Raw genomic sequence first — 18,422 nt, 5'->3', positions numbered from 1 at the left:
GCATCACCCAGGCTGAGCCAAGTACTGTGCACCTTCAGGACATCTTGATAACACTGTTTCTTTTTTATATGGTGATGGTGATGGAGTTCTCTGAGTCTTCTGATAAACGTTTGAGCCGATCATGTCATCATATCAGGCTCGTAACTTTAAAGAAAAGCACAGGAAACAAGACAGATTTGATTAGTCATATATATCTACTGCATCATTTTATCTGATTATTTTCACGTAGCAACAAGGTAAGAATAATCATTGGTGATTGCTCCTGGTCAGCGGAATCACAAACTCTATGAAGCAGGAATTTACATTATAGAAATCAATTATTTAATAATAATAATAATAATAATAATAATAATAATAATATCAGTTACAATACTGGTAGAAAAATTGGGGAGCACTTGATTTGCCAGTGACACTGACATTTAGTTATTTGGTGTGTTTACATGTACTACAGATTATCTGATGATTTCCTTTTGGTAATAATCTGATCTCTCTCTCTCTCTCTCTCTCTCTCTCTCTCTCTCCCTCCCTTTTTCACTCATAATCCAGGTTACTTACCAGGTTAAGGGATTAAGAATAACCCAGTAAAATGGGTGGACCTCTGATGAGGTGACCTGATTACCACAAAATCCCTCAGCCATTAAAGGTCCCATATTTTGCACTTTTCTGGTGTTTTATTTGGGTAGAAGTGTTGATCTCCATCAGAAGATCTCAGTGTAGTTTTACATCTCCTCTCTCAGGCCTCTCTCTGGAGCTCTAGTAACAACAGGTCAGCGTTTCTCTGTGGACTGAGGCTTTGATCCTTTCACAGTATTAATATAGAACCTAGACCTGCTTTATAATCACAGACACATGGACATCTACCTTTAGACTGGGTGGAGCTTTAAAAAAGTGTTTTAGGTGTGTTTGAAACAGACCAAATAAAGGGGAAGTGAAAGTGAGCTGAGGAGAAAGTTATAGCACATATTCCCATGAGAAAATATTTAATAAGGAGCAGTAATGACATCAGTCAGCTCCCACTTCTCATTGGTTATTATTTAGTACACGTTGTCTGTCCTTGTTAGTTCAGATGAAGCAGCAGAGCCTGGAGGCTACTCCAGTCTTTGACCCTGCCTGGTACGCTTGGTTTCACATGTTTATCATGTTTTGCACCCATATTTCAGTGTTTTTTTAATTTTTGAGATGTTTTTCAGTAAACAGCTGAAACAAACAACATGAACCACTGGTTTTTATTGACACACACGTCAACTTCATGCTTGGAAGCAAAGTGGTGATTTACAAGTAATGGATGGAGCCACACTGACAGAGTGTAGCATCTGCTGCTGCTGCTCTCTACGGTGGAGAGAACAACGACTTCAGCGAGTGTTGTGCATGGTCAGTCTCTGTTAAGCATGGAGGGTTATTCAGGGCAGAAAGTACTGGCTGCTGACCAAACTGCTTTTGGAGTAATACAACATGATTGTTTCTTTTTTCCAATTATCTGCTGTTTGTCTGTATGAAAATAACGACCCAGACATGTTTAAGTTCTGAAACAAGTGAAACTACAGGGTTCATATTAGAGAAAATTAGCTACTAGCTGGAGAGGAAAGTAGAACATTTAGCAGCTAAAGAGCTAAGCTAAGTCAAAAGGAGAGTGAATGTGAGACACAACAGCTTTAAAGGGCCATAAATAATGTGAGGACTGTGTGTTTCTGCCCTCCATCGGTCTTACCTGTTATTTACCTGTGTCCATCTGTTTCTCTGTCATCCCACAGGCTGTGTGAGAGTGTGTGTGAGAGTGTGTGTGTGTCTGTAAAATGCCGCTGCCGGCTGAACACGTATGATCGGACATGGAGGCCATCAGCGCAGCCAACGACACACAGGACCAGCTCCGCCTCCTGCCCCCACCTGACGATGACCCCGGCAACCTCAGCTACAATGACTACGACCCGAATGGCGGCGGCGTCCCCCCAGCGCTGCCGACGCTGGTGTTCGAGGGAGTTAATTTTCCAGAGGACCCCATTCGACTGCTGAGTGTACAGGTAGAGGTTTCATATAGACTTTAACTGCCACTCTTATTGTTCTATATGAATTCCACCTGTTTATTTTTATTTTATTTTCTATTTTCTCAGTTTTATTTCCATTATTTCTTCCAGATGCCAGAAGCTCCATATAGACTGTTAAATACCGGTACATAAAGTTCATTACATACAGTATATAACTCAATATAACTTATATACTGTTTATACTGACAGATTCGACTTTTGCAAGAATACAGAAATAAATAAAACTGGCACCTTCTGGCATTTCAAAAACGAAATAAAAACTCATGTCAACATGTCAAAATTGATCACATGGTTCGAAGAGGGAAAAATGTACTTTGTCAGTGATACTGAACCTTTCCCTGTGTTTCAGAATAAAAGCCTTTTTAAGACTAACTGTACAGTCAGACTGAAAGCGGCAAGAACATCAAAGTGACCCTGAAGTCACACATTTTCAACATGATGTCTGGGGGGGTGGGCGTCAGAATGTAGAGGCGCTCCACTCCGGAGAACACTAGAGAACACCACTGTGCTAACTTTTGTTGCCATCAAACATTTATTCCCAAACACAGCAGAGGAGATTTTTGGGTTGGGTTTCCCCGTCCTTCACACCGTGTCCCTGTTTGCTCACAGGGACTTAAATAAAAAAAATAAAAAAAAAACGATGCATGGACAAAGGCATCTGATATTGTAGGTGTAGGTGGAGACAGACATGAAACACCATCCACATACAGGTGCACACACACACTTAAATGTACACAACTACATCCGCTAAATAATGTATAATGTGTTGTTACTTTACTGAATGAATGAAAAGTTAAAATACCAGAATCTGAAAAGCATTTTCAGTGGTTGTATCAGAGCTGTAGAGTCAGCTCACACATACTGCATGGCAGCTAATCTGGATTTCTAACAGCGTCAGCTGCAGATGACGACGCCTGACAGATGTTTACAGCTGCTGCTGGTTGTTTGCAGGTGGTGCTGATCCTGGCCTACAGCACCATCATAGTGCTGGGGGTTCTGGGTAACTCTCTGGTTATCTACGTCATCTACCGCTTCAAGACGCTCCGCACCGTCACCAACTTCTTCATCGCTAACCTGGCTGTTGGTATGTTTACACACACACACACACACACACAAAAACACACACTGTGCTGTTTCTAATTCGATGCTGTCAGAGTCATTACAGCTGGAAAATGCCCTCTGACATCCCAAGACGGCCTGCTTGTGTGTCTATTTGCATCTGCCTGTGTGTGTGTGTGTGTGTGTGTGTGTGTGTGTGTGTGTTGCCCTCTGTAGGTCGTCGGCAGTGATGACTCAAACATCTGTCAGCTGTTATATGCTGTTCCTGTGTGATGTGTGCGATTTGTCTGCTGCTGTGTGTGGGAGAGAGACAGACGTGTTTGTGTGTTCGAAATTCATGCGTCTTAAAGGAGAAACCAAATGTAAAACCGTGACTGTGTGTGATTGTATAAATAGATTTCTGACTGAGGACAGTCCATACTCAGGATGCACACACATCAACCCCCTCTTTTCCATTTTCATTTGATAACAATGGTAATTTTGTGAACCTAATATAATAGTGAAAATAAAAATGAAAATACAAAAAGCAGATGAATTCATTTAGCGAGCTCTTGCTCAGCTCTGTTGCTAACCATACAGCAAGTTCACTCAGTTCATTCAAGAAGTGAATTTGCAGCATTGACTCAAGTGACAACAGTGTCCTCTGTTTTCATGGTGGAGGTGCAGTAACAGATCCACTGACTGTGACGATCCTGATGGAGTGAATTGATTTTGCTGCAGAGTTTCACAGTGTTAAAATGCAGCTGTGACTGGACATTAAGGCTGAATTCGTTATTGGAATTCGTCCAGGGCATTAACGTGTCGCAGCCCAGGCTCAGCAAGCGGAGGGAGGACACACAAGATTTACAGCCTGGTTCTGTGGAGGCAAAACCGCAGGAAAACCAAACCAGAGGGGTAGATTCCACTCATTCTAACCTGCAGACTATAGTATTTGTCCTCCATGTCTAGAAAATATGATTCCTCATTTTCCTCAATTTGTCAGCATGAGCATGTTTGGCAGCCCGCCCAAGGAAAACAGCATCAAGTGCACATCATGCTAATATTTAATACATGTAACAGCCACGAGGCCTTAGCAGCAACGTGTGTTTTCTCACACATTCAGTATAAAGGATTTAACTATTAAAGTTTTTAATGAGTCAGAGAACATCTCAACTTTTACCCCAAACATTACACAGGATTTCAATACCCAGCAAACAACAACAGAAGCCACGACCAACACTTCACCAATCATCTGTTCAGCACTGATGCATAAATAGTGTTTTCTCAGACAGCTTGGACGCGTGGCGGGCGATGTCACCTCAGCTCTGTTTATCTCTAACGAGAGAGGGTGAAGAGGCGAGTCCCTCATCTGTGCAGTGGCCCATGCTGGTCAATTGTTCAAAATTCACACTTGTGCGAGATAAATCATACTTTTAGTGCCTGGATCATCTTTGCTTTAGAGGCACTGTAGGCGTTGAAAACAACAGCCTCATTTGAAGTCAGATATTAATTCAAAACATTGAAAGTACAAGAGTGAAAAGTTCAATTAAAACATGCAGAACACAGTGACGTGGAATAAATTAATGAGTAAACACTTTATAATAAATGCACAAATTAACATATAACAACTAAACAAATAAATAGGAGAATTATTAAACAGCACTTCAGCAGACAAGCTAATAAATAAGAACCATAAACAGTGAGAAGTAATGGGGTGTGAAGGGGTGCAGGGCTGTGTGGGAGGGGGGGAAATTACCACTGCTGCCTGAGAGCTTTTCAGGCCTGAAGAAGCACATATACATTTTATCCTTAACACACACTTCAGGGAAAGCAAATGTAACAGTAAAGCTAAGTAAACAAGCATGGGTGGATGGATAAAATGTGCCTCCACATGCAGCAGAGAGGCTTCAGCACCACGGACAGCGACTCAGCCAGAGACGGCACAGATGAATATCTTTTCCTTTACAAGAGGAATGTCACCACGGCCACAGCGAGGGAAATGAGGGGTTCGCATTGGCAGTGATATAACAAGGCTCTGATCTGACTGTGGAGAGGTAACAATAAAGAGAACCTTCTTTCAGTAGGATAAAATTTAAATCCTAGATTATTCTATATTAATTGCTTCATGTGTATCACTTGTGACAATTTAAATCCCCTGCAGGAACTCTCTTACTAACAATGAAAACCATCACACGGGGGCCCTACCTATGACATAGTGTGAGGACTGTGTAGGAAGCTGTGCAGTGCAAGTGTGACCCTTGTGACAATCTCCAGTCTCCATATGTATCAGACACTTTTTACGTGTATGGTGGCTCCATGTGGAAATCAACGCCAACATCAGCTCGTCTCTATCACTTCTTTTCTTCTACTGACGTTAGCGTGCTAACTAGCTAGCCCCAGTCACAACAATGCAACTGTAAATGCAGCGATGGCTGAAGCGCTTGTCATGTGACAATCACCACCACCTCCTCCTGGCAGGAAACCACTTTTGATGGCAGAGAAAACTCACATATAGCATCTTTAATTCTCAGCTATAAATCTAAATTACTGTTTTCTTCTGTCCTTAACTTTTGGCATGTGACCCCTTAAAGTAAAGTAGGCTGAATATGCCTCTGAGCTGTGAGGTGTACAACTGAAGAAGTGGACCAATAAGACCATTAATCATCTTGCAACATATGCGATCATCTTGTGGCCCTTTGGAAAAATCTTGACTTAGACTCCTGTAATCCTTCTCTACTCTACATACATTTCTATCAGACTGTAAAACCCTGTATTGACATGGAATTAATTGATCAAATCAAATCATCCTCTAATAAAAGTGTACTTCAGTAACATCTTTAGTACAGTTCAGTATTCTGTGGTAGTTTATTCTCCACTTTTCTACTTCAAAAACAATTGAATCTAAAATGAAGAAGCTGCTGTGTTGGAAAGTATTTGTGTTTTTGTTTTCTGCGTGTTCTGACTAAAATATGAGGCAGAAACTATCCCCTGTAGTTTTTAAAATCTCTTTAAGTGTGACTCTCTAACCTACATGTCCTCCAGAGTAATCTGAGCGGAGGAGTGTGTGAGGAGCAGCCATTGCTCCGTCCAGGAGGAATTTCAAATTAAAACTTACCCTCCTGGTTAATTTGTTCCCTCCCGTCTCTTCTCCAGCTGTTAGGAAATAAAAAAACATGAGGACGAGAGTGTAAAGCGGCGCTTTTCCTCGTGTGTGTTTAAGTGTGTGAGTCTGCGTTCAGCTGTGTGTGATGTGTGTAGCCTGGAGTGTCAGTTGTTCTGAAAAGTGTAAGAAAAAAAAATGGATGCAGCATAAAACTTAACTGCTGGCTATCATTAATACACACACACACACACACACACACACACACACACACACGCACACACATTGATTGCCTGTGTCAAAACATTATTAACTTTCTTTTTGCCTTTTGAGTTTTACAAATTTTGGACGTGGATCTCTGGGATTATGTCTGTGTGTTCAGGTCCAACTGCACCAAAACTGTGTGTGTTCATTGAGCTAAATCGCACACAGTGTGGTGCAGTAGTCACCTCTGATGTCCGGACAATAGTTTGATGAGAACAGCTCTGTCTCCAGTCCAGAAACTCTGTATCCAGATCAGAGCAGATTACATACAGCAGTGTTTTTACATGGTTTATTTATCTATGGTTTATTTGACAGAGACAGATACAATATACACAGACAAACTGAAAACAGCTGATACAAGTATCATGATGTTTACACCAAGAACACACAAAGACATAATAGAACGCAGGGACGTGACATGGACAGACGCCACAGTCTCCATTAAAACTGGTGTTGAATTAGTTTCCTGCCAGCGGTCGGCACTTTGAAGTCTCTTCTCATTGTCTCCACTCTTTGTTTTGCAATTTCCTTTTTTTCTGTGTCGTCTGCAGAAGCCAGGCGCTCATGCTCTCCTGCTGAATAAACATGCAGTAATGGAGACAGTGGCAGACGGCCACATTTTATATTGAAACAAGAATCAGACTCATTTCCTACCGAGAGCAGAAGGACCTGAATCTTGTGGACTCAGTAAAATGAGACCACCACACCAGGAACCATCAGCAGAAAGTTAATGCATGAAATTACAAAGAAACACGTGCTGTGAATCGGAGCCTTTCATGGCTACATTAAAAGTTGTGTTGGAGAACAGTGGCGTCTGGAAATGAAGAGTGTGGCAGAAAATAACCTGCTCCTGTGGAGACAAGTGGTTTACTTTATGCATTCATGAGGAAAAAAGAAAAAAAACAGTCCAGAGATAATGAACAGTGACGGAGGCAGGGGAGGAAATGTTCAGACTGAAGACGTCAAAAGAGACTGAACTAAACTGAAACTGCTTATAGCTACTTGTGCAGTATAACTGAAATAACTCACTAAGTCTAACAAAGGATAAAGTGATGAAGTCAACAGGAAGACGACACCAAAAGGATTAAAAGCCGACAGGGGGGAGAGTGGGAATAGCTTTAGCTTTAAGTGCAGCCGTAGACACTGTAGATCGTGGTATTTTAATGAACCGTGTTAAAACTTTTGCTGGAATCAGTGATACTGCACTTAGTTGGTTTCACTCCTAGAAGAACCTCAGTCACCGTAGGTAACTACTCATCTACCTGTGGTTCACCACAAGGTTCAGTTTTAGGTCCAGTTTAATTTCCATCTGCGCGCTTCCACTCGGTAAAGTCATCCAACGACACAACGACTCTTTCCGATGCTACTCGGACGACACAGCGAGCGTCTTGTCTCATTTCTGGCTGCTGGTGAGTTTTTGCAGTTTCAGCACAATGAACAGTATGACTGGGGATAGAAAATTAAAAATATTCCTTTCATATGTCACTTCCTGACAGTGGTAAGGAACATTTCAGATGCTCAAGAACATTTAAAAGGCAGATTTCTGTCATATTTGAAATTTCACCAGCGTGATGGAAACTTCACTTTTGCTGGTGAAGCTGTGATTGAATGAAAAGACGGAGAGGAGGAGCGGCTGAGCTGGCAGATGAAGAAACAGTGACAAGATGGAGCGTGTTTCTGAGATTCTCAAAGAGTCTTAGCTCGTCTTTTGCTGATTTTTATTCTTTGACAGTGTGATTGATGTGATGTGAAATGTGCAGAACGGTAGAACGACGGTGGCCAGAAAGTTGTCGGTTCAACTCCCCTGAATTCCAAGAGGGGTGAGCCGACAAGCAGACAGTTAGTGATGAACAAACAGGAACAGTGGGAGAGTGAGTGCTCCACTGCCTCGCCAGCAGGCTCCATGCTCTCTCACTCTGTTATTATTTCTCTCTCTTTTGTCTTTCTGTCTTAATGGGAGCTGTGGCTGCAGATACCAGAGAGGTTTCCTTCCTTCTGAAACAGACGTTTTCCCTCCTGACGACCCAAATGACCTTTGATGCCACAATTTTCGTGTGATTTATTCGTGACTCTGAAAATCAAACCTTATCTCTCGGCATCACGCTCACAGTTCATCTTCCTCACTGTCTCTCTCTCTCTCTCTCTGTCCTGAAGCAGAAGGCCAAAATTTGGGAAACCAAAAAGAGGAGGAGTCAGGGTGGGTCATGAGGCTCAGTGAGACCCTGCATGGCTTTTATTTTTGCCTAACATGATTTGGCACCCTGCCCTAATCGCAGATTTAGTCATGAAAGCTGATGTGGTTCAGAGGGTTCCCCACTGGCCCTGTGCCCCCCCCCCCCAGGGACACCGGTTCAGTTCCCACCAGGTCGATTAAAACAGCTGCAGCTGCTATTGGACGTTCACTAACATGTTGACCAACAGCTGATTAAGCTGAACAGCAAATGGTCCAATCAGACGTAAACGCAGTGTTGTTCACTGTTACACAGCCTTAAGGCCCAGTTCTCTGACCACGACTTGACTCCTCTTTTAATGAACTCATCCATGGTCGCGACGCATCCATGGGAATTTACTTTCCTCATTATTTTTGTTTTTTACCATTTTCTGCTTCCTCACAACACTGAAATACAGACCAAATAAAAAAATGAACAATTTTTCAAAAGGGAATGAGATGACTTCCCTTCATATGGTATATTTTATGCCTGACTTGTTTTTTTCAGCCACAATTTGCATAAAAATGTGAGATTCTTTCTGTCGGAGTCTCCGAACTACCTTCAGCAGCACCTGTGGCTGCGTCGTTTGAATCACAAGCATCAGACGCAGAACCACAGGCTGGATGTAACGCTGCTGCCAGGTGCCATTTGTTTCTGACTACTGCAGCCCCACAGGAAGAGGAAGACTGACGCAGCATCACGGGGACACAGGGACACACGTCAGCCTTTATGATGATATAAATGACAGACATTCAGCTGCAGATGCTGATTGATGCTCAGCAGCAGCAGATGTTGACTCTCACACGTACAGATGTGGATCTGACTGTGCTGATCATGTGACCCGCTGTCTCTCTCAGAGCAGATGGCATCTCTCTCTCTGACGCTCACCAGTTCTTTTCTCTGTGTGTGTGTGTGTGTGTGTGTGTGTGTGTGTGTGTGTGTCCTCAGATGACTCAGCTGATCCTCAGCGGCTCAGTGTTGCAGCTGCTTCATCACTTGTTAACGCTTTTCATTTTGCCAAAGCAGATAAAGGAACGTTGTGGATAAAGGAAAAGGAAATTGGTTCTATAAGACATTGTTAATGAACAGCAAGTTATACAGTCAGAGGCTCCGTATATGTTGAACCTTTTTCAGAGGAATAATGAAAACACCACATCGCTGCTTCATGAACCTTTCAAATAACGTGCAGTGCTTGTGTGATATTTGGCAACTGGTGTGCACATGGATGGATTACTAAACAGGTCTGCAGGGCCCAGGCCTGAGGGCCCCAAGGGTCAGGGAGCCTTGTACAAAATGTCACTGATGGAGAGAGACGTACTTTTACATAAATGTGAACAGAGTGCTTCATTACAAAGAGACTCAGGATCACCACAAGGACACACAAAACCACCACAAAGCTACAGAGATGCAAAATGACAACAGGCAGGTGAAACAACCACAAAGGGACACAAAACAACTAAAAAGGCATAAAACGATTGCAAAGAGGGGCAGAACAACAACAGCTACAGATGTATATGAAATGACCACAGAGAGATGTGAAACAACTACAAACTGTTGTGCGTCTCTTTCAGTGCGGGGGTCTCACTCAATATGTATGAGGGCTGGGGGCCTTTTACATGTCTTTGCACATTGTCTCATGATTTGTCCATGGATATGAGAGAAGTTTTGTATGTTACCAGGTGAAAGTTACACTTTGTGTATTTAACCTTCGGACCCTCTTTAGACCCTCTTGGTCTTCACATGAATCTGACGGCTGTCGTGACTCTTACATAAACGTGAGCAGGATGATTCATCTCCATCAGATTCATGTGGAGAGGTCTGACCTGGACAGCTGGATTGAAGTTTGGATAGTTACTTGTTCTCTATCTTATCTTGTGCAGCAGATATGTGCTGCAATGTTTCATCATCACAGCCTCTGATAACATTTATCTGAAGGTTTTATATTTTGGAAACAGCGAGTGAAGGTGTCTCTGTGTGGATGCGCCGGCGGTTACAGAGATGTTCCACTGGCTTAATCGAGTCTCAGGCGGAGCGGTGTCACTTTTCTTCACCTCTTTCTTCAGTTTGTCACTTGAGCTCTTGTTCGCGGGAGAGAAGCAGCATGAAAGTGACTCTCCTGAACATCACACAAACAGCTGAGACAGTCACGGCCTGTTGCCTGTTCAATTATCTGTGATAGAGGCAAAGAGGAGCGATCCCAAGGAGAGATGTAGGATTTTGTAGGACAGCTTTGTCTGAACAAACTTCACTCAGACTAACAAGTTTAGACAAAGCTGTTCGGTTTTTCACTAAGTATGACAATGGTTTTTTTTGGAGTGGATTCCGGGAAAATAAACACATAAATAAAAAGAAGAAGGTGGTTTGTTAAGATGTTTGGACGAGCATCCAGCTGAATTATTTAAAAGCACAAACTCTTATGGGTCTGTATATTTAAACCTTTTCAAATCCAAATCAGCCAATCAGAAGAGAGGATCTGATCCTTTTCTGATTGGTTGATTGTTTTCTGAGTGATCCAATAAAAATAAGCAGATTTCAGATAAATACTCAGAGAAACCAAATCCTGCAAGGTTGGATGGTGGGTCCTGGTGGGCGGGGCCTGGGGTGGGGCTGAGGGTAGTGGCTGCTTTGTTGTGACATCATAAAGTTCCAGAAGTCCTGATGGCTGGTTTTAAGGCTCAGTGTCTGAATACAGGCTGTGTGCATTTCTCTGTGGACTGAGGCTTTGATACTTTCACAGTATTAATATAGAACCTAGACCTGCTTTATAATCACAAACACATGGACATCTACCTTTAGATTGTGTGGAGCTTTAAGGTTTTTGCAAAAAGACCAAGATCAGATGAGATGATTGATGCCACTCTCACGTCTGTAGGCTAAATATGTCCAAAGGTCTTTGGAAGGAATAACTGAACAATAACAATTCAGTGTTCAGAATGTATGTTTAGCAGACTGGATCATTGGAGTGGAAAAAAACCACTCTGAGCTGGTTTAAAGAATAAGCTTTAAAAAGCTCCAGGAGAAAACTTCCCTCTGGAAGAATGTGACAGAAATATTAAGTGGTGAGTGAAGGAGCTGGTCAGCAGGTGAGATGATGAAAACGGCGCTTTGAGACGGCCCTGGGGGTATGTGTGTTCTTTTGGCTGAGATGTAAAAGTCGATGTGATGATAAAGATAAAATATGATGAAAAGCTCCCCTCCTCCTCCTCCTCCTCCTCCTCCTCTTCCTTTGTGCTCCTTCTGACTGTGTGGAAGCAGCATCAGCACTTTGTCACCGTCAGACATCAAATGCCTCTGCTTCACCAGAACACGCTGTGCAGTGTGTGCATTCACAGGAGGGAAGTCAATTCATAAATGTTGTATTTGGTTGGAAACAGTGATGCTAAACTGTCAAACGTCCACTTTTGTTTAAATTTGTCAGAATCATCTTTTCAGTACCTTCTCCTGATTGAGCTTGTGTCTCCTCTCGTCTCCAGCCGACCTCCTGGTCAACACGCTGTGCCTCCCCTTCACCCTCGTCTACACGCTGCAGGGAGAGTGGAAGTTCGGCAGCACCCTCTGTTTCCTGCTGCCCTACGCCCAGGGGCTCGCCGTGCACGTCTCCACGGTGACGCTGAACGTCATCGCCCTGGACCGCCACAGGTGGGGGGTGGGGGGGTGGGGTAAGATGGGGGTTGTAGCTGGGGTGGTTGGGTGAGGAAAGAAAGGACAACACACACTGGCTGGTTAATTGAGCTAATGAAGTATGAAATGCACCTGACCTCCGAGGTAACAACATTTTACTGCTGATGCTTGTAAGTTAGGTAGCTAGCCTCACATGCTAACAGTGGCAACTGACATATATATGGTTTAATCCCCTTCTTACACTTTTTAGCAAATCCCCCTTCTTACACTTTGGCAAAGGTTGAATGATGAAACATACCAATGCACGATGGATGGGGAGTTTCAGACGGTCAGCAGTGCAGTTTGTCTCCACCTGCTCTCTCACCATGTGCCAGTGTCCTGTAAATGACAGAAATGTAAAAAGTCATTTTGACCTCAATCCAGCTGCTTTCAGGATGAGGGGATTACAGTGGAGATTCACATGCAAACAGAGCCCACTCTGATGGCGTCCTGCACCATTAATGGCACAATTAGGTGTTGGTAGCCCGCTGTTACGGTGGTTTGAATGTAGGTGTTAAGAGCGGAAGTACAGTGAGGTTTTGGATGAATATGTGCCTCATTTAAATAATTCCAACCTGTGTGACCCTGCAGAGCTGGTTTTAAAAGCTGCTGGACGTGTGCAGTGCTGCAGGAAACTCACACTCAGCAACTCATCAGTGTGGAATTCAAATGGCTTTCCAACACAGAACATTAATGAGCTACACCGAGAGTTGTGCCCATACATGAAAAGTTTACTTCTACGATGAAATATTCACCATTTAAATGAAGTTCCTACAAAGCATGGACCTTTAAACACTCTTTTAAAAAACATATCTGGTCCTTAGAGATGTTCCTGGAGCTCTCACCAGCTCCTACAATCTGTTCTCATTACTTTGGTGTTCTGACTCCACCACCTGTCCTGGGACTTCAGATGGAAACCAGGTACAAAGCCTCTCCTTCAGTGTTTGAAAAAGATTTTTTTTGGCAGATGGTTCCTGACAAATAAATTCATAAATGCATACATTTCAAGACCTGAGCATCTGTGTTCTCTGCTGCAGTGTGGGACAACAGTGCCCATTAGACACTCAATTAATTAAGCTAATTTAGTCTTCACACTGACATGTTCAATGTACTGCTTTTCTGTTTTCTAAGGTGAAAGCAGTACTGACTCAAAACCTGGCTCGCTTTAGTGTGAACTGTACTGAGCACAGTCCTGTGACCCAGAAACTGGGCGAGTTGGTTTTTGTTTAAAATTCAGGATATGACACAGCACCTCTCAGCTCTGCCAATCTGAAGAAAACACCAGATACAGATAGAAATTGTGGACAAAACTACAAAAGTAGAGAAAAATAACAGAGCAAAAATGGATTTGGCTGCATCCATTTACATTTCAATTTTAATTTCCAGTGTCCAAAAAAGAAAAAGAATGAAAAAGAAAAACAAAGTCTTACAAAAAGAGTCTTGTGAGAGACCGCTTCAAAAATCTTTAAAGCTCCACACAGTCTAAAGGTAGATGTCCATGTGTTTGTGATTATAAAGCAGGTCTAGGTTCTAAAGTATCAAAGCCTCAGTCCACAGAGAAATGCACACAGCCTGTATTCAGAAACTGAGCCTTAAAACCAGCCGTCAGGACTTCTGCAACTTTGTGATGTCACAAAAAAGCAGTCACTGCTCTCAGCCCTGCCTCAAGCCCCACCCACCCGGACCCACCATCCAGTCTTGCAGGTTTAAGTTTTCTTTATTATCAAAGTAATCCAGTGATGGTGTACTTCAATGAGCACATAGCAAACAGGAGCTGCTAACAGCTAATTCAGCATACGTAAACAAACACAAGCTACCTTAGTTGTAGCCTACAACTGACTTCACTGCAGCATTATATTTTACTTAGCTGAACTAAAACAGTAGAAGTCGCTGTAAAACCAAAACAATGAATTGAAAGATGCTAACATGCTAATTGAGGGGATTAGCAGGATGGGTAATAATTCTCTGTGGCTTTGTCACTATGAGTGAAAGCTTTTATATTACACAGAATCATTTGAGCCGTTGATGATACAAATACATTAAGTAGTGCAGCTTTAAAAATCCATGATAATAAATTCACAAGAGCATAATTGGTTGTAATTTTATCAGCATTGTGTCTGGTGAGTAGTTTGGTGAGAACGAAGTGCTGCTACTTAATCATTGGCTGATATTAACATAACGAGCTTCATTAAAGCAAGTGTCTTCCTCTGGTTGTGTCTTTACATGCAGCATGATGACTAACTGCACGGCCACTGGCTGAATAATCACCCACTGTATGAGGAGCAGAGCAGCAAAATAAACAAACAAGAAAATTGGAAAAAAATGTAAATGAGTCTGGTGGAGCTGTGTAAATCAAACAGAAACACCATGTAGATCAAGTCATGGACATACATACATGCACTGAAACTCAAGAGGAAAGAAAAGTGAGGTTATACAGCAAAGGTTCTCTCTCAGGTTTCTGTATCAGCAAGGACTGTGGAAGCAAAAAGCAGTTTGCCAGCTTTTGATCCAATCTGCACAACAACGAACAGACGGCTGCCAGAAGACCACAGAGACCCACTTGGCTCGTATCTAAGCAAGCAAAGCCAGAGCACATTGTGCTGCCAGGCCGTTTACAGCTCTGCAGATGAATCTTACAGTCGACTTTACTGCTTACTGGAGGCCACAAGAAACCTGAGAACCAGTGTAATGAGCTCACTTTTTCCTCTGCTTGTCACCACTGTTGTGCTGAATAAGACTGTTGTTGTACTTTAGGAGGGCAGAGCAGGTGATTATTGAAGTTTGGTTCTATTTATAATGAATATAATTAGTTGCACTGGTGTGGCTCCAGGGGCAGCCATGTTGGTCTGTCAATCCACCACCTGGACCCACCATCCAACCTTGCAGGATTTGGTTTCTCTGAGTGTTATTTTTATTGGATCACTCAGAAAACAATCAGCCAATCAGAAGAGAGGCTCTGAGCCTCTGAGTTAAGATGTGGGACCTTTTAATCAGCTTTTGAAAATAGCTGAACGTTATGATAACTGAGGTTAGCAATAAACGTTTTAAACGAGACATTAAGAGCCATTTCAGAAGCAAACCTGTGGGAAGCTGGAGTCTTGAAGGGGGAAGAGATCCAGAGTTTCCCACTAGGCCATTGTAATCGTTTGACCTCTGTGTTGATGTGAGTTTTGTCCCACTGCTTGTACACAACAGGCAATATTTTATAGCTTCATCAATTAACATACGTCACATTCATATCCAGGTAATGTGAGCAGATGTTCCATCTCGTACGTGTCCTCCACAGATACCGTCACCTTTTGTCGTAGTTTCAAATAAGATATTTGTTGAAATGACTTTAAATCCTGTGTGGTCTCCTTGTTTGTGTAGCTCACTGAGCCTGAGACCGTCAGTTGTCAGCCCACACACTGCTGCCTCCCTCGCCTCTGGATGGTACATCCAGAAAAACACCTACAGGTTCAGCACATACGTTTGTTGGAGCTTCAGTTTGGAGAAAACAAGCACCTCTTAGTCATGGTGTCTAATTTATATCAAATCCACAACATATTTTCCCAACCTGGACTGTAGCTTGTTTTACAGGATTTAGAAAATTTGAAAATGAAATGTTGAATTCAGTTAACCCTGTAATGCCTGACCCCAGAAATAATGGACAGAAAATTCTGATTTCTTGAATCTGGAACCTTTATTTGGCCCTTTCACAAAATTTGAAAAAAAAAATTACAAAAAATTTTTTGCATATAGATTTTTCCAAATTTTATACACGATTTTACTACATACTAAAATGCAAAAAATTATGTAATTATAACTTGCTTCAACAGATTAAGTGTTCATGTTAGAATATTACTAAAAATTTCAAAGAAAATGTCACTGGAAAATCGTAAAAATCGCAATTTTCTTTACCTTGATCCCGTGAGTTGGGAACTATCTGAAGGTGGCTAACTTGGATTGTCCCATGTACTGTGTTTGAATTGTTGTAGTGATAAAGGGATCCACCAGGGGTTGGAAGACAAGTATCAGATTGGATACAAGAGGGTTTTGAGTGAAGTTTTTACCATGAGGTGATGCAATAGGTCTCAGAAATGCTTGTATCAAATTTGATGCATTTGGCATTATAGGGTTAATCATGTTATTGTTTGGAGAGGGAAGTGCTGCACTTTTTAGCCATGACAGCAGTGTCGTTCTAGGGATGGCAACAGCAGTAGGTAGTGGTCCACCACTTTGGTCCAGACTGAAATATCTCAACAACTATTAAAAATACTCTGCTATGGTTAATACTTTATCATGTTTTCATATGTAAAAAGTGAAATTCTGCAGTCCTCTTCTGGTCATGTCTTGTATTATTCAAAAAAACATCATATGAACATGTTAAAAAGTTGATTTTCATCAGAGGAGGTCTTTAAAGGAAATTAACCAACAAGTCTCTTGAGATACATTATTATAGATTATAGATTATAATAACCGAGACCAGTTTCACAGACAGTGCAGTTCATCAGTTCATGTTGCCTCTAAACAATATGAACACATTCATAACTGATCTATAACAGTCGATCCCTGGTCTTTTTAAAAATGAAAAGGTGGACTAAGACCTGCTGGGTTATTTGTCTTGTGTAACAGTGACGGGATGTGTGTGTTGTTGTGTGTCCCAGGTGCATCGTGTACCACCTGGAGACCAGGATGCGTAAAGACGTGTGTTTCGGGGTGATAGCGCTGACCTGGGTGCTGAGCGCCGTGCTGGCCAGCCCTCTGGCCATCTTCAGAGAGTACGGCTCCTTCACTCTGGAGCCTGGACACACAATACAGGTGCACAGACAGACACACACACACACACACACACACACACACACCTGTAGCACCACATTTCAGAATCAAACACTTGTGCACATCAGTCCCCTTGCTTCCTTCCTCATACAACGCTTTGATCTTCGTCCTCGTTCCCTGCTGCCTCACTTTCCCTCCTCTTCATCTCTTTCATGTCTCTTTCCATCCCTTCCTCCCCTCACTCTTTTCATCAATCGTTTCCTCCCCAACCTCTCTCTTTCCTCACTCATCTATCCTTTCACTCCTTTCCCCCCTTTTTCCTCCCTCCTTTTTCTTTTTCCTCCTCCTTCTTCTTCCCTGCTGGTTAATATTTTAAAACCATTGTCTTATTTTCCTAATTTGTTGCATATTTCACTCACTCTATTATTATAATTTCAAATCAGCCTTGTTATGCTGAAGTCATATTTTTTACACATTTTTCTCTCTCTTATCTTATTCAGAATGCTGAATAAGGTTGGAATCATTGGTTTATCATTGTTGCTTCATTTATGGCTATTTGCCTTTTTCTTCTTCAGATCCTTTTATTCACTGTGGAAATCACTTCCTACACAAAAATTGTTTAAATCTTTAATTGAATCTAATCTAATTTAATCTAAATCAAATATAAATAAATCTTATTTAGAATCAATGTAAAATAATCAAGTCAAAACTAAATGAATGAATTGAATGTAATTTCGTTTAATCTAATTTGATCTACTCCAGTTTAGTCTTAGTAAGAAATCTAGAATCTATGAAAAACATAGAAAAACAAATTTAAAAGAAAAAAGAAAAAAAATTAAAAGAAACTAATCAATTCTACACAAATTAAGCAAAGTCAATGTAACTAAAATGAACAAAAATAAAAGCTTAATTAGTCTAATCTAAATAAGATATATAAAATACACTAAACTAAGATGACACAAACCAAACTAATCAGTGCAAATAAATCTTAATTTTTATTTCTTAAACTCAACTAATTTCATTAATTTATGCAAATGAATCTCATCTAGTTTACAAAACAATCTTATCTCAAGGTCCATTTTGTAGCTGCATGATATAACATGACCTCCATCACTAGATGGTTTGACCCATTACCATGGATACGGAAACGTTCAAATGTCCATTTTACCTGAGCAGTGTAAGGAGTTCACATCGACTCTAATCTGGTCTGGATGTAAGACATTTATTTTCTGGCCACTTGGGGGCAGTGCAACGATCTGTAACCACAAAACTGACATATTATTATCTCCAAGGTCGACATGGTGAACCTGCAGCTCAACCAATCCACCAATAATCAGCCAGACAAAGATG

The 18,422-nt window shown here is 41.7% G+C and overlaps 1 protein-coding gene and 1 long non-coding RNA gene across 5 annotated transcripts in view; one reads left to right on the top strand and one right to left on the bottom strand.

Annotated features, from left to right (window-relative positions):
* npy2rl (neuropeptide Y receptor Y2, like) overlaps positions 1-18,422 on the top strand; it is a 47,497-nt gene that overhangs the window by 25,930 nt on the left and 3,145 nt on the right. For 2 of the 4 annotated variants that reach the window (XR_011684801.1, XM_071459904.1), the window contains exons 1-5: positions 347-1,371; positions 1,752-2,018; positions 2,994-3,126; positions 12,128-12,293; positions 16,961-17,114. Coding sequence is in view for 3 of the 4 variants with exons in the window: in XM_071459904.1 (XP_071316005.1) it covers positions 1,827-2,018; positions 2,994-3,126; positions 12,128-12,293; positions 16,961-17,114 (645 nt within the window). In the remaining variant the exon portion in view is untranslated. Of the gene's footprint in view, positions 1-346; positions 1,372-1,751; positions 2,019-2,993; positions 3,127-12,127; positions 12,294-16,960; positions 17,115-18,422 lie in introns of those variants that run through there. The other 2 variants (XM_071459905.1, XM_071459906.1) reach the window with 1 other exon arrangement.
* LOC139607222 (uncharacterized) lies at positions 12,323-18,331 on the bottom strand. The gene is made up of 3 exons (XR_011684808.1): positions 18,241-18,331; positions 17,027-17,097; positions 12,323-12,653 (listed from the first exon to the last, which is right to left on the bottom strand). It is a non-coding gene; the product is annotated as an uncharacterized lncRNA (long non-coding RNA).

The sequence above is a fragment of the Trachinotus anak genome, unplaced genomic scaffold, assembly GCF_046630095.1.
Source record: "Trachinotus anak isolate AG129_WGS33_773 ecotype Australia unplaced genomic scaffold, CSIRO_AGI_Tana_v1 ptg000023l, whole genome shotgun sequence".
NCBI lineage: Eukaryota > Metazoa > Chordata > Actinopteri > Carangiformes > Carangidae > Trachinotus > Trachinotus anak.
The sequence above is the reverse complement of the archived record's forward strand: the minus strand, read 5'-3'. Positions and strand labels throughout refer to the sequence as shown.